Source organism: Neoarius graeffei, chromosome 12 (assembly GCF_027579695.1).
Source record: "Neoarius graeffei isolate fNeoGra1 chromosome 12, fNeoGra1.pri, whole genome shotgun sequence".
Classification (NCBI taxonomy): domain Eukaryota; kingdom Metazoa; phylum Chordata; class Actinopteri; order Siluriformes; family Ariidae; genus Neoarius; species Neoarius graeffei.
The window spans coordinates 49,584,322-49,599,899 of NC_083580.1; the positions used below are offsets into that span (position 1 = coordinate 49,584,322).

Sequence of the window (15,578 nt, forward strand, 5' to 3'; positions counted from 1 at the left end):
GAATCTGGTACCTTTTTTTGTTAGTGCAATGGAGATACACCCGTAACAGTTCTGCCTTTACAGAGTTCTGCATCTGCCTTCCTGTACTTGACAGAACTTGTATTTTCAGTACTTCAGGTCCTACAAGTCTCTTATACAAAAGCGACAGCCAATAATCCTGCCGTAAACACACAGTAATTCTGTTAAAGCCCTAATACCAACTTCATACACTTTTTATATTTTATATACTGTACTGTAGTTTGTGATTTTTTTTGCCGTTTAATAACTTTATATAAACATACAGTGAACCAACTGTACAGTTGAGTGCAAAATTTTACATCCCCCATTTTGAATGAAAAATGGAAAATATACAGGTTTTTCCTACTTTCCCTAGTTTAACTACAAACAGCATGTCAAAATATTAATATAATATGGATGCATCATGCAATAAGACAGCAATCCAAAAATATTTTAAATATAATTTTTGCCCCAAGCCTCTTGAGCTCTTATTTTTCATTTTCTCCTGAGGGTATACAAACTTTTTTTAAATTCAGCTGCATAGGTAATCACTTCTGAATTAGCATAGCTCTAACTTGGCCATTTTTTAAGTATATTTACAGTAGGCCTGCTACTCCAGCAATTACAGTAATTGTTGGTAGATTAACACTTATTATTATTAATAATAATAAGAGTATACAAACTCAAGCTAATCATCTTTCAGTGTTAAATATTGCTGAACGACAGAAACACTAACAGGACACCAACATTAAATTATTCCATTTGGGGATGCTGAAGTCATTTCACAGGCAGTACAACCACTATAAATAACAGAATTGCAATTTATAAATAATAAAATTAACCCATGCTTCAGTTTAATTTACACATTAATTTATAGTCCAGAAAATATAGTAATGAATGTTTTGACCCTGAGCAGTGTGGAACGTACCGGAAGTGGATCGAGATTATTATCCACAAGATGGTATGTCCCCGAGCCAATTAACACCTGTCGCATGACCACGTCCAACCCCAGCTTAGCTGCAAGTCCGAGTTTGTCCAACCACCTTTAGAGAACAAACACAATGATTTATTGAGGTACAGTTACAATGTATATTACTAATAATATATGACTAGATTTTCTGACATTTTGTAGATTATTTCTGGTAAATCCAGCAAACAAGTGGTTTTTTTTTTCCTTTTTTGCTACATCATACATATTTTCTTGAAACTTATGTCAAACACCTGGAATTTTGGAACATTATAAAATAATCTCATCTCATTATCTCTAGCTGCTTTATCCTGTTCTACAAGGTCGCAGGCAAGCTGGAGCCTATCCCAGCTGACTACGGGCGAAAGGCGGGGTACACCCTGGACAAGTCGCCAGGTCATCACAGGGCTGACACATAGACACAGACAACCATTCACACTCACACCTACGGTCAATTTAGAGTCACCAGTTAACAATATGTGTGTGTATATATATATATATATATATATATATATATATATATATATATATATATATATATATGTGTGTGTGTGTGTGTGTGTGTGTGTGTGTGTATACATATATATATATATATATATATATATATATATATATATATATATATATATATATATACACACACACACACACACATACATATATATATATATATATATATATATATATATATATATATATATATATATATACACACACACACACACACACACGGAGTGCAGAATTATTAGGCAAGTTGTATTTTTGAGGATTAGTTTTATTATTGAACAACAACTATGTTCTCAATCAAACAAAAAGACTCATAAATATCAAAGCTGAATATGTATGGAAGTTAGAGTGGGGTGTTTTTAGTTTTGGCCATTTTAGGAGAATATGTATGTGTTCAGGTAACTTTCACTGTGCAGAATTATTAGGCAACTTAATAAAAACCAAATATGTAGCCATTTCACTTATTTATTTTCACCAGGTACACTGATATGACAACTCCAGATTTGCAAATAAACATATCTGACATTCAAACACAAAACAAAAACAAATCAGTGACCAATATAGCCACCCTTCTTCATGAGGACGCTCAAAAGCCTTCCATCCATAGATTCTGTCAATTTCTTTATCTGTTCACGACCAACATTGTGTGCAGCAGCAACCACGGCCTCCCAGACGCTGTTCAGAGAGGTGTACTGTTTTCCCTCTTTGTAGACCTCACGTTTTATAATGGACCACAGGTTCTCTATGGGGTTTAGGTCAGGTGAACAAGGGGGCCATGTCATTATTTTTTTCACCTTTCAGACCTTTACTGGCTAGCCACGCAGTGGAGTATTTGGACGCATGAGATGGAGCGTTATCCTGCATGAAAATCATGTTCTTCTTGAAAGATGCTGACTTTTTCCTATACCACTGCTTGAAGGTTTCTTCCAGGAACTGGCAGTAGGTCTGGGAGTTGAGTTTGAGTCCATCCTCAACTCGAAAAGGTCCAACAAGCTCGTCTTTGATGATACCAGCCCATAGCAGTACTCCACCTCCACCTTGCTGGCGTCCGAGTCGGAGTGGAGCTCTGTGCCCATTACTGATCCAGCCACAGGCCCATTCATCTGGCCCATCAAGAGTCACTCTCATCTCATCAGACCACAGCACCTTAGAAAAATCAGTCTTAAGATATTTCTTGGCCCAGTCTTGACGTTTTATCTTGTGTGCCTTACTCAGTGGTGGTCGTTTTTCAGCCTTCCTTACCTTGGCCATGTCCCTCAGTATTGCACACCTTGTACTCTTTGACATTCCAGGAATGTTGCAACTCTGGAATATGGCAGAACTGGATGCTAATGGCTGCTTGTTAGCTTCACGCTTGATTTTCCGCAGATCATGTGCAGTTATTTTGCGCCTTTTTTTCCCCCGCACGCTTCTTTCGACCCTGTTGACTATTTGCAATGAAATGCTTGATTGTTCGGTGATCACGTTTCAACATCTTCGCAATTTCAAGAGTGCTGCATCCGTCTGCAAGACATCTCACAATTTTATACTTTTCAAAGTCTATCAGATCTTTCTTCTGACCCATTTTGCCAGAGGAAAAGAGGTTGCCTAATAATTATGCACACCTGATATAGGGTGTTGATGTCATTAGACCACACCCCCTCTCATTACACAGATGCACAGCACCTGATATACTTAATTGGTAGTAGACTTTCAAGCCTAAACAGCTTGGAGTGGGACAACATGCATTAAAAGGATGTTGTGGTCAAAATACTCACTTGCCTAATAATTCTGCACTATAAAATATATACACACACATACATACATACATACATACATACATACATACATACGTGTGTGTGTGTGTGTGTGTGTGTGTGTGTATGTATGTGTGTGTATGTATATATGGTCCTTCAGCTGTTCCTTTTTTGTACCTTTAACTTTTCCAGCCTCTTATTGCCCCTGTCCCAACTTTTTTGAGATGTGTTGCTGTCATGAAATTTCAAATGAGCCCATATTTGGCATGAAATTTCAAAATGTCTCACTTTCGACATTTGATATGTTGTCTATGTTCTATTGTGAATACAATATCAATTTGAGATTTGTAAATTATTGCATTCTGTTTTTATTTACAATTTGTACTTTGTCCAAATTTTTTTGGAATCAGGGTTGTACACACACACAGGGCTCGAAATTCGTATATTTTTTCACCAGCCAGCCGGACTAGTTACCTTCCAAAGTAACTAGCCAAACAGAAAATCAACTCGCCAAAATTTGTTCATGTATGAATTTTACTCAGGGGTGAAAGTAACTTTTATTTCTTGCTGTTACTATTATTTTGAGTCATAGTGCGCGCGCAGCGAGCGCTGAAAAATACACCTAATTATTTATTATTGTCTACTTATCAAGCATTCACTAGGACTTCTTATCACTCAGTAGTACTAGTATAGTACTTTTTTAATCACACTATCACTCTTATCCACCTGTATCAGTTTTTGATTATAAATAAATTGCAAACACATCATTTCAACAATACAATTGTTTTAATAACATTTTTTTTAGCTGAACAGTTGAAAACTAACTTTTCATATTGGACATTCTGTCTACTAAAACACTAGATACCAGCTGCGCACGTTGGCGCAAGATGGTGAAGCAGTGGGCTATGCGCACTATGTCGCACATTGTCGAGTGAAACACGGAAGGAATTCACTTCAGACAGAATTCAGAGACAGGTCAGAACGAGTTATATGTAATGTATATTGAGGAAAACGTGTTGCTTTTGGTAAATTGACGTTAGCAGATGTGTTATGCTGAAAGTGCATTTTTTTTTCAGAGACAGTATATTTTTCTTTCCGGTACAGCCAAATCTTCTAGTGGTATGCCAGACCGGCCAGGACCGGCTTACTTTCACCCCTGATTTTACTTCTGTCAAAAATAACACAAAAGAGAGTAGTTACCATTGTTCATGACTAATGTGCATTTATTTCAAGAACCGGAGTATTTTGATACTTTTGTTAAATACATAAATGAGAACAACACAGAGCACCATAATATAATATCAACAAATAATAATATATTGGATTTTTTCCCCTGGTCTGCAGGTTGGGATGTCTGTAAACCAATCAGGATGCTCTTTGTCTAGCATGCGCTTCATGAACTGGCACACGCGCAGTCTCTCTCGCGCTCCCTCACGCATTCCGTCATATGCGTGATGCAGACATTAAATGTTTTGCGTGCACGCTCTTGCTCGCTTGCTCTAGATTCCGGGAGATATTATCTAATTTGCGGGGATCAGGGAGCCACTATCAATATGCGGGAGACTCCCGGAACTTCCAGGAGACTTGGGATGTCTGTTATATGCATGCGCAGTAGTGAAAAAAACAACAGTCTGACCGTCCTGCCGATAAACACATCGATTAACACAGACATGGTACGTGCTTAATATGTGGTGGCTTTAGTTGACGGTGTGTCTGAATTTTCGCTTCATATATATTTTTTATTTTCAACTAGCCAGCCAGGCTGGCTAGTGACAGGAATTACTCGCTAAATGACAAATTAAGTCACCTCGGGCGACCGGACCACCACGAATTTCAAGCCATATTTACACACACACACACACACACACACGCACCATCTTTTACATTTTCAAAATGACAAAAAAGGAAAAGGGCCTGAAGCAAAAAAGTTTGGGCACCATGCATGGTTAGTACCTATTAACACCCCCCTTGGCAAGTATCACAGCTTGTAAACACTTTTTGTCGCCAGCTAATAATCTTTCAGTTCTTACCTGGGGGATTTTCACACATTCGTCCTTGCAAAAGGCTTCCAGTTCTACAAGTTTCTTGGGCTGTCTTGCATGCACTGCTCTTTTGAGATTTATCCACAGATTTTCAATGATGTTTAGGTCAGGGGACTGTGAGGGCCAGGGCAAAACCTTCAGCTTGTGCCTCTTGACGTATTCCATTGTAGATTTTGAGGTGTGTTTTGGATCATCGTCTTATTGTAGGACCCATCCTCTTTTTAACTTCAACTTTTTTACAGATGGTGTGATGTTTGCTTCCAGAATTTGCTGGTATTTATTCGAATCCATGCTTCCCTCGACCAATGAAATGTGCCCTGTGCCACTGGCTGCAACACAACCCCAAAGCATGATCGATCCACACCCATGCTTCAGAGTTGGAGAGGTGTTCTTTTCCTGGAATTTGGCACCCTTTTTTCTCCAAACATACCTTTGCACATTGTGGCCAAAAAGTTCTATTTTGATTTCATCAGTCCACAGGACTTGTTTCCAAAATGCATCAGGCTTATTTAGATGTTCATTTGCAAACTTCAGATGCTGAATTTTGTGGCTAGGATGCAGGAACGGCTCTCCCATGAAGGTCATATTTGTTCAGGTGTCGCTGCATAGTAGAACAGTGCACCACCACTCCAGGGTCTGCTAAATCTTTCTGAAGGTCTTTTGCAGTCAAACAGGGGTTTTTATTTGCCTTTCTAGCAATCCAACGAGCAGTTCTTTCAGAAAGTTTTCATCATCTTCCAGACCTCACCTTGATCTCCACTGTTTCTGTTAACTGCCATTTCTTAATAACATTACAATCTGAGGAAACAGCTACCTGAAAACACTTTGCTACATTCTTGTAGCCTTCTCTTGCTTTGTGAGCATCAATTATTTTATTATTCAGAATGTGAGGGAGTTGCTTAGAGGAGCCCATGGCTGTTGATTTTAGGGACAAGTTTGAGGAGTCAGAGAATTTATACAGCTTTGAAATCTGCATCATCTGACCTTTCCTAACGAAGAATTTGAACAAGCCACAGCTCAATAAGCTAATTAAGGTCTGGAACCTTGGTAAAAGTTACCTGAGAACTCAAATGTATTGGGGTGCCCAAACCTTCACATGGTATTCATTTTCTTTTTCACTCTCCAATTGTACAAAACAAAAATCCACAAATCTTGCAGAAAACGCTGAAAAGAAATGTGTCGTCTTTACCTTTATGCCTTTTGGTGATCAGTTCACCTTCTGCTCACTTAACTATTCAACTAACAGAGATTTTCAGTAAGGGTGCCTAAACTTTTACATGCCACTGTATATATATATATATATATATATATATATATATATATATATATATATATATATATATATAAATAAATAAACCGGTCATTGGAAGCCATCAATGACCACAAGGTCGTTGCTGAAAAAAATAGCTGTCCTTCATTTTATTTACTAAAAAAAAAAAATTTAACTGGCTGAAAAGCAAATTAAAATAAACTGTTTTTAAATTTTGATTTATTAAGTGAAGAAATATGCTCTTGAAAATTAATCATTATGGCTAGAGACCTTGAATTTGTCTTACATACAAATTTCTCAGTCAGTCAATTTGGGCTGGAAACAGGGTTATTAATTTATTTTATTGTCATTAAAAAGTGTTATAATTTTTTATATTTCATTTTGTGAATAATGCTAGCATGCATGCTCACTGTTTGTAGGCTTTAAAATGAGCTACAAATGTGACCTGGAAATGGCCTGAGATCGGTAATGTCGAATAAAAATGATATTTTGTGCTATAGAAACAAGTCTCACTCAATTTTGGTGGTATAAATATTTTAAATATTTGAATATTGATATAGTTAGACAACTGCGACATCACATTACAGTAAACTTCATTTTCAGCTCAATTTGTAGTCTAATACTGGGAGCCTAATTAAATAAATAAATAAAAAAAAAAACACCACACTGGCTCCTTGCTATGGATTTTTTAATGGATTTTCCTCAGATAAATTTAGCCAAAATGCTAAAAACACCACAGCATGTATATATATGTACTCACATAAAACCAGCAACAAAAGTGTCTGAGAGACTGACTGCGCCCCCGCCATATGCTGAGCTCGTCTCTCCAAGCCACACTTTCTTCCCAGGAGACAGTGAATGAACAATCTACAGAAAGACCCAGAATAAATAAATAAATAAATAAATAAATATTAAAAAACAGCATCAGCGATGCTGTAGCTCTCACAGCTGTATCAATCACAAAACCAGGGAGTACTTATTGTGCAGACTGATTAGATCTTCCAAACGAAACAATCAGAATCAAAATTTATTGAAAACTCAGGGAGGAGTAGCAATTTTAGTGAATTATGGATGGACGACAGACATGTAGCACGCAAAAATCTTGGCAACAGCAGAATACACTGCCATGGATGACTGCTAAGTAATAAATTAGCAACTTGTAAATGAAAATTCAACAAACCCAATAGTAACTTTTGCGAAGACTCACAATCATCCAAATAAAACAACCAAAATAAAAATCCACAGAGAACTCTGCTCGGAAAAGCACATTTCCAGAAGCTCATCGCACAGCTTAATTAGCAGCTTCTTAATGAGAAATCAACAAATGAAATAGTAACCTTTTGTGAAGAACAATTAGATCTTCTAAACAAAACAATCAAAATTAAAATCCATTAGAAACTCACGGAGGAGTAGTGAGTTTCCTGAAAGTTTGTTAATCGGCCTAATTAACAACATGTTAATGAGAAATCACAAAACCAAGGAGTAACTACTGTGCAGACTGACTAGATCTTCCAAAGAACCAAAATCCACTGAAAATTCAGGGAGGAGTAGCAATTTTTGTCAATTGTGGACGGACGCCAGACGCCGTGTGATGGCAAAAGCTCATTGGCCTATGGCCGTGTGAGATGATAAATTATTATTATAATAATATCGGCCTATGGCCATGTGAGATAATAATAAACATTTTATACCAAGGTGATATGATATAATCTAGCTTACACGGTTATGCTAATAGACATTTACACCAAACGACAGCAATCTGGACGTATGTGATTAATGCAAAGAAGATTGCAAACCGTCCATTGCAAAAATACAAAACAAGGATGAATTACAACATGTCCGACAAGTCAAAGTGCAACTTATGGCACCATGCGCTTATTTTTAACGACTGCACTTGCTCATACTGCTGTGTGCGCTCAGGTCAGCTACCACTATTTAAATAAACAAATTAAACATTAACCTCAGCATGAGGCAGTCATGGCCTGTTCATTGTCCCTGAATGCTTAAATATTACAAGTTACTAACATCAGTATCAGACAAGGGAAGAAAGAGTATACACCATCCCTCTCTCCCAGACAACATGGACAATTTTGCTTTCTTTTCTCTAGGCCATTTAAAAATAAATAAATTAAACACAAATCATATGTCAGCTGACTCATCTGCTGTTTTTCCTTGGGATGAACAAAAAGACTCTTGGTGTATTTTTGAGTGCTAAAAGTTTTCAGAAGGAATTTAATCTGGACTGAAAGACACACAGAATCTCATCTCATTATCTGTAGCCGCTTTATCCTGTTCTACAGGGTCGCAGGCAAGCTGGAGCCTATCCCAGCTGACTACGGACGAAAGGCGGGGTACACCCTGGACAAGTCGCCAGGTCATCACAGGGCTGACACATAGACACCGACAACCATTCACACTCACATTCACACCTACGGTCAATTTAGAGTCACCAGTTAACCTAACCTGCATGTCTTTGGACTGTGGGGGAAACCGGAGCACCCGGAGGAAACCCACGCAGACACGGGGAGAACATGCAAACTCCGCACAGAAAGGCCCTCGCCGGCCACGGGGCTCGAACCCAAACCTGCTTGCTGTGAGGCGACAGCGCTAACCACTACACCACCATGCCGCCCCACACACACAGAATCTTTGTTCCTTATATCCTCTGGAACATTACAGTGCCGTCTGGTGGATTGACGCTCCATTCCCGGTTGTCAAGTCAAGTTTATTTCTATAGCGCTTTTAACAATAGATATCATCACAAAGCAGCTTTACAGAATTTGAATGACTTTAAACATGAGCTAATTTTATCCCTAATCTATCCCCAATGAGCAAGCCTGTGGCGACGGTGGCAAGGAAAAACTCCCTCAGACGACATGAGGAAGAAACCTCGAGAGGAACCAGACTCCAAAGGGAACCCATCCTCATTTGGGCGACAACAGACATCATAACAGTTTTAACATGAAATGTTTGTAATCAAATAGATCGTTTATTCAGTCTTCGGTGTGTTTTTCATTTGGAGCTAGGCCATTCATACATTCGTTCATGAAGAAAAATAGAAAAAAGATTAACGAGAATAACTAAGAATAGCAGAATTTTTCACTCACCTGGTATTTTCTACAACAACATTAATGTCCGGTGGAATGACGCATGCACCGATCTCTATAGGAAGCGGTGTGTTCTGTATGGTAGTCAATAAATGGCAAAACTATGTACAGTTCTTTTAACATTTTTTGTAGTCAGTTGACGCTTGATAATACAAGAAAGTCTTTAAAACAAGAACAGCAGAAACTATTAAAAAGATTGATGAACACACAACCGTTTTTTTTTCCACAAATGCTCATTTTCAGTTGAAACTTCTATAATTCATGACAACAAACTGGGCAGAGGAATGCCCATTTAAACGTCATACTGCATCATTCCACCAGACTTGATGATATTCCACAGTTTTGGTGCAATTATTATTATTTTTTTTGCTGAATCTTATTTAAAGAGACAGTGGGGCAACAAACTAGTAATCCAATCTTGAGCTTCTCAGTATCATGTATGACAAAATACACAGTTATAGTATGTCTATAACGATATTTAGTAAACTCTGCGATAATCAGGGTGGTGTGGTTGCTCGGTAACTATATTCACAGCCATAATAAAGTATGAATCACTGCTCTGTAATCACTAATCACGTTAAAAGTCATGCCGTAGGACACTGAACAAAACAGTTAACAGTGTTACCTTGAGGACCTCGTCTGCTTTAACAGCCAGCATATCAAGCACTTTGGGATCAAGGAACTCCTCCAAGGATGCATCTCTGCCACTGATATAATAACTAACAACAAATGTACAAAGACATACAGTACGAGTTAAATCAGCATGATGGTGAAATCATAGAACAGGTCACATCTGTGTGTCAGCAGAAAGGTCACATGAAAAATTATACAAGAATAACCACATGCTTGGTGTTCGCTCAGTCAGCATGCAAGGATGTTTTTTTTTTTTGTATTTTGGATGGACACCAAATGTTCCAAATAACCTTGTGGGGACAGTTAGCTGGTCCCCATGAGAAAGACTGCATTTTTTCCCTTTTGATTACTGTAGTTAAGGTTAGGTTTAGGTGTAGCATAGCATTAATAACTAGGTCAGTGGAAGGTTCTTACAAGAATAGACAAACGTGTTTGTGCAAGTGTGTATGAGACGTACTGGTGCCAGGTACATGCATCAATGGCTTGAGCTCCAGTCTCTAAAAACCTACAAAAATATACAACAGTAATGAACTTAAGTAATTTTAAGTTCATGACTTAAAATGCAGAAAGGTGTGCGCAATATACTGTATAGCAACATTCATGCTTGGACATACCTAATTATAAAATAATACTGAAAAATATTGAAATGATGTAAAATTATGCAAGAAGTTGTTAAACTACAACTATACTCTGCTTTAGATACAGTGGTGCTTGAAAGTTTGTGAACCCTTTAGAATTTTCCATATTTCTGCATAAATATGACCGAAAACATCATCAGATTTTCACACAAGTTCTAAAAGTAGATAAAGAGAACCCAGTTAAACAAATGAGACAAAAATATTATACTTGGTCATTTATTTATTGAGGAAAATGATCCAATATTACATATCTGTGAGGGGCAAAAGTATGTGAACCTCTAGGATTAGCAGTTAATTTGAAGGTGAAATTAGAGTCACTAAATTGAGCGTAGGTGTGAATGTGAGTGTGAATGGTTGTCTGTGTCTATGTGTCAGCCCTGTGATGACCTGGCGACTTGTCCAGGGTGTACCCCGCCTTTCGCCCGTAGTCAGCTGGGATGGGCTCCAGCTTGCCTGTGACCCTGTAGAAGGATAAAGCGGCTAGAGATAATGTGATGTGATGTGTGAAATTAGAGTCAGGTGTTTTCAATCAATGGGATGACAATCAGGTGTGAGTGGGCACCGTTTTATTTAAAGAACAGCGATCTATCAAAGTCTGATCTTCACAACACATGTTTGTGGAAGTGTATCATGGCACGAACAAAGGGGATTTCTGAGGGTTGCAAGGAGAAAGCCACTGCTCTCCGAAAAGAACATTGCTGCTCGTCTGCAGTTTGCTAAAGATCACGTGGACAAGCCAGAAGGCTATTGGAAAACTGTTTTGTGGACAGATAAGACCAAAATAGAACTTTTTGGTTTAAATGAGAAGCGTTATGTTTGGAGAAAGGAAAACACTGCATTCCAGCATAAGAACCTTATCCCATCTGTGAAACATGGTGGTGGTAGTATCATGGTTTGGCCCTGTTTTGCTGCATCTGGGCCAGGATGGCTTGGATCATTGATGGAACAATGAATTCTGAATTATACCAGCGAATTCCAAAGGAAAATGTCAGGACATCTGTCCATGAACTGAATCTCAAGATTAGGTGGGTCATGCAGCAAGATAACGACCCTAAGCACACAAGTGGTTCTCCCAAAGAATGGTGAAAGAAGAATAAAGTTAATGTTTTGGAATGGCCAAGTCAAAGTCCTGACCTTAATCCAATGGAAATGTTGTGGAAGGACCTGAAGCGAGCAGTTCATGTGAGGAAACCCACCAACATCCCAGAGTTGAAGCTGTTCTGTACGGAGGAATGGGCTAAAATTCCTCCAAGCCGGTGTGCAGGACTGATCAACAGTTACCGGAAACATTTAGTTGCAGTTCTTGCTGCACAAGGGGGTCACACCAGATACTGAAAGCAAAGGTTCACATACTTTTGCCACTCACAGATATGTAATATTGGATCATTTTCCTCAATAAATAAATGACCAAGTATAATATTTTTGTCTCATTTGTTTAACTGGGTTCTCTTTATCTACTTTTAGGACTTGTGTGAAAATCTGATGATGTTTTAGGTCATATTTATGCAGAAATACAGAAAATTCTAAAGGGTTCACAAACTTTCAAGCACCACTGTAACATAGTATTCTACTGAGCATGCTTGAGTGACAGCCCTCAGTCTGAGGTGGTGTTTACATTAGACCGTATCCGTCTCGTTTTCGTCACGGATGCACTGTCCGTTCACATTAAAACACCGGGAAACGACTCCACAGGCGGAACAACTTGAATCCACCAGGGCCCACGTATTCAATCCATTACGTATCTGATCCAGTGCTGTGTAAACATTGAGGAACGAGGATACGCTGTGCTGAGCTCTAGCTGACGTCGTCATTGGACAACGTCACTGTGACATCCACCTTCCTGATTCGCTGGCGTTGGTCATGCCACGTTGGTCATGTGACGCGACTGCTGAAAAACGGCGCGGACTTTCACTTCCTGCTATTTGTCCCGAATCACTGCTCGTGCGCTTCACTCGCGCACTCTGTGAGCTGCGCAGGGCCGGAGTGCGCACCCTCCAGAGGGCACTCGCTGTTCAGGGCGGAGTGATTTGGAGCGCAGGATGCCTGCGGAGCCGAGCGTATCCGTGTATTGGCGTTGCTGTGTGCACGCGAATCGTTTTAAAAATAAAAACGTTAATCTGATGATCCGCTGATACGGTCTAATGTAAACACCACCTGAGACTCTGCCTGCGACACCACTCAAACTAGGTTCGGTTTTGCTCATTAGGCTAGCTTTCAATTACAAGGTTAGGTTTCAATCTTTTGTCAGCTTTCAGTCATTAGGTTAACATTTCGTTTGCTAGTTTAGAGTAGCTGTCACTTTTCTGTTTCTTTTGCTCCTTGGGTTCTTCCACTCACAAGCTTTGCCAAGCAGTAGTCCTGCCCACTTTACAGTAAAAGGAATTCAGCATTGCTGCAGTTACTGTATTCATGATTGAATAACAGAACTGAATTAACATGCTAAATTAAGTCTATTTCTTAAAATGATGATTTAGATCCAAATGTCTTTAATCTTATTAAAAATGAGTGCGTTCTCCAGAGTGGAGTGTGTTTATATGGGGTTTTAGGGTAATTGCAAGACACTCATCTGCTTTAGTTGAGCTGTAGACATTAGAAAAGCGTACATGCACACTTTCTTCCTATTCTAGGACGGAAATGTTTCTTACAGCTATTAATAACAAAGTGTGTAAGTAAACATTTCTAGTGTCTACATCTTCTGTAAAACAGAGAAGTGGCATAGCATGGTTTTTATAGTAAAACCTGTGTATACTATGTGTGTACACTCCAGTTTCTACCCTGACAGGCTTGACCACATTCTTAAACATATCTGCTCTGATTGGTGCAGGAGAACAAGCAGCATTTTTAATCACTTTACAATGATTATTAAAATTATTTGAAAAGGGTTAGATTTGACATTTCATTGTAGGCCTGTTTAACCTTCTCCGCCCCAGTCAAAATATCGTGCCTTTTTTTTCCCCTTACATCTTTTTGCGTGGGCGGCACGGTGGTGTAGTGGTTAGCGCTGTCGCCTCACAGCAAGAAGGTCTGGGTTCGAGCCCCGTGGCCGGCGAGGGCCTTTCTGTGTGGAGTTTGCATGTTCTCCCCGTGTCCGCATGGGTTTTCTCCGGGTGCTCCGGTTTCCCCCACAGTCCAAAGACATGCAGGTTAGGTTAACTGGTGACTCTAAATTGACCGTAGGTGTGAATGTGAGTGTGAATGGTTGTCTGTGTCTAAGGCTACGTTTACATTACGTCGAATCAGCGGATCATCAGATTAACGTTCTTAAAACGATTCGCGTTGACACTAAAACCGTTAGCCGTGCACACAGCAACGCCAATACGCGGATACGCTCGGCTCCGCAGGCATCCTGCGCTCCAAATCACTCCACCCTGAACAGCGAGTGCCCTCTGGAGGGTGCGCACTCCGGCCCTGCGCAGCTCACACAGCGCGCGAGTGAAGTGAACAAGCCACGATTCGGGACTGAGCCGCTGTGTGTGAGATCCCAGCGCAGATCACTTATTACTTGCAAGTGGAAGGATGGCAAGCCTAAAGACAATCGTAACTACACAATGGGCAGTATTTGCATCAGTATTTGCAGTATTTTCATACTTTTATACTCTTTAATGAAAGGTGATACAAGGCGGAAGTCTGCGCCGTTTTTCAGCAGTCGTGTCACATGACCAACGCCAGCGAATCAGGAAGGTGGATGTCACAGTGACGTTGTCCAATGAGACGCCAGCTAGAGCTCAGCACAGCGTATTCGCGTATTCTCAATGTTTACACAGCACCGGAGCTGATACGATCTAGATTGAATACGTGGACGCTGGCGGATTCCCGTTTCCCCGCTTTTTCAGGGGGGTTAATGTAAACGGACAGTGCGTCCGCGAAGAAAACGAGACAGATACGGTCTAGTGTAAACGTAGCCTATGTGTCAGCCCTGTGATGACCTGGCGACTTGTCCAGGGTGTACCCCGCCTTTCACCCATAGTCAGCTGGGATAGGCTCCAGCTTGCCTACGACCCTGTAGAACAGGATAAAGCAGTTAGAGATAATGAGATGAGATCTTTTTGCCCCACTTCTATATGGGGTCAGTGTGGATAGGTTGAGCCAATAGGGTTAAGGGTCTTGCCCAAGGGCCCAAGAGTGGCAACTTGGTGGTGCTGGGGCTTACAACCCCAATCCCCCAATCAGTAACCTAGAGCCTTAACCTGTTGAGGCACAACTCCCCCAAACTTGACTTTATGTCAACTCTACACCTGCCTGATTTTAGCCAAGTCAAACATATTGACAGATTGTATTTCACATTAACGAAACATTCTCCCACTTGTTGTGACAGAACGCAGGAGTGCCACATCAAAGTTGAGATTAGAGCACCAATCAAGATGCAGGGAAAGGGGTTGAGTCTCCAGCGGGTTATGGTTAATATCAGGGAGCTCAAATCTGCTACACAGCTGTCGGTGATTGGAGATTCATATACGTCAACTGGCTTATCTGCTTTTTTTCTTAGATTAGATTAGATTCACTTTATTCTATTCTTGGGGTGACAAAAAGACTCTTGGTGAAATGTTGAGTGATAACTCATAAATGCATACTCCTATATTAAAACAAAATGCATTAAAGAGGCATTGTCAGAAAACCAGCACCATGGAACATTTTCGCCTGTGTGGGCGCACACAGTTTAGAGCCAACCATGAATTGACAG

General features: G+C 39.8%; 1 protein-coding gene across 2 annotated transcripts in view; it reads right to left on the reverse strand.

Moving 5' to 3' along the window:
- The window catches only part of hpse (heparanase), a 58,074-nt gene that overhangs the window by 6,202 nt on the left and 36,294 nt on the right, over positions 1-15,578 (reverse strand). For both annotated transcript variants that reach the window (XM_060935959.1, XM_060935958.1), the window contains exons 6-10: positions 10,717-10,764; positions 10,252-10,345; positions 7,280-7,386; positions 926-1,040; positions 12-157 (exon numbers count right to left, since the gene is read on the reverse strand). In XM_060935959.1, the coding sequence (XP_060791942.1) occupies positions 12-157; positions 926-1,040; positions 7,280-7,386; positions 10,252-10,345; positions 10,717-10,764 (510 nt within the window). The remainder of the gene's footprint in view (positions 1-11; positions 158-925; positions 1,041-7,279; positions 7,387-10,251; positions 10,346-10,716; positions 10,765-15,578) is intronic.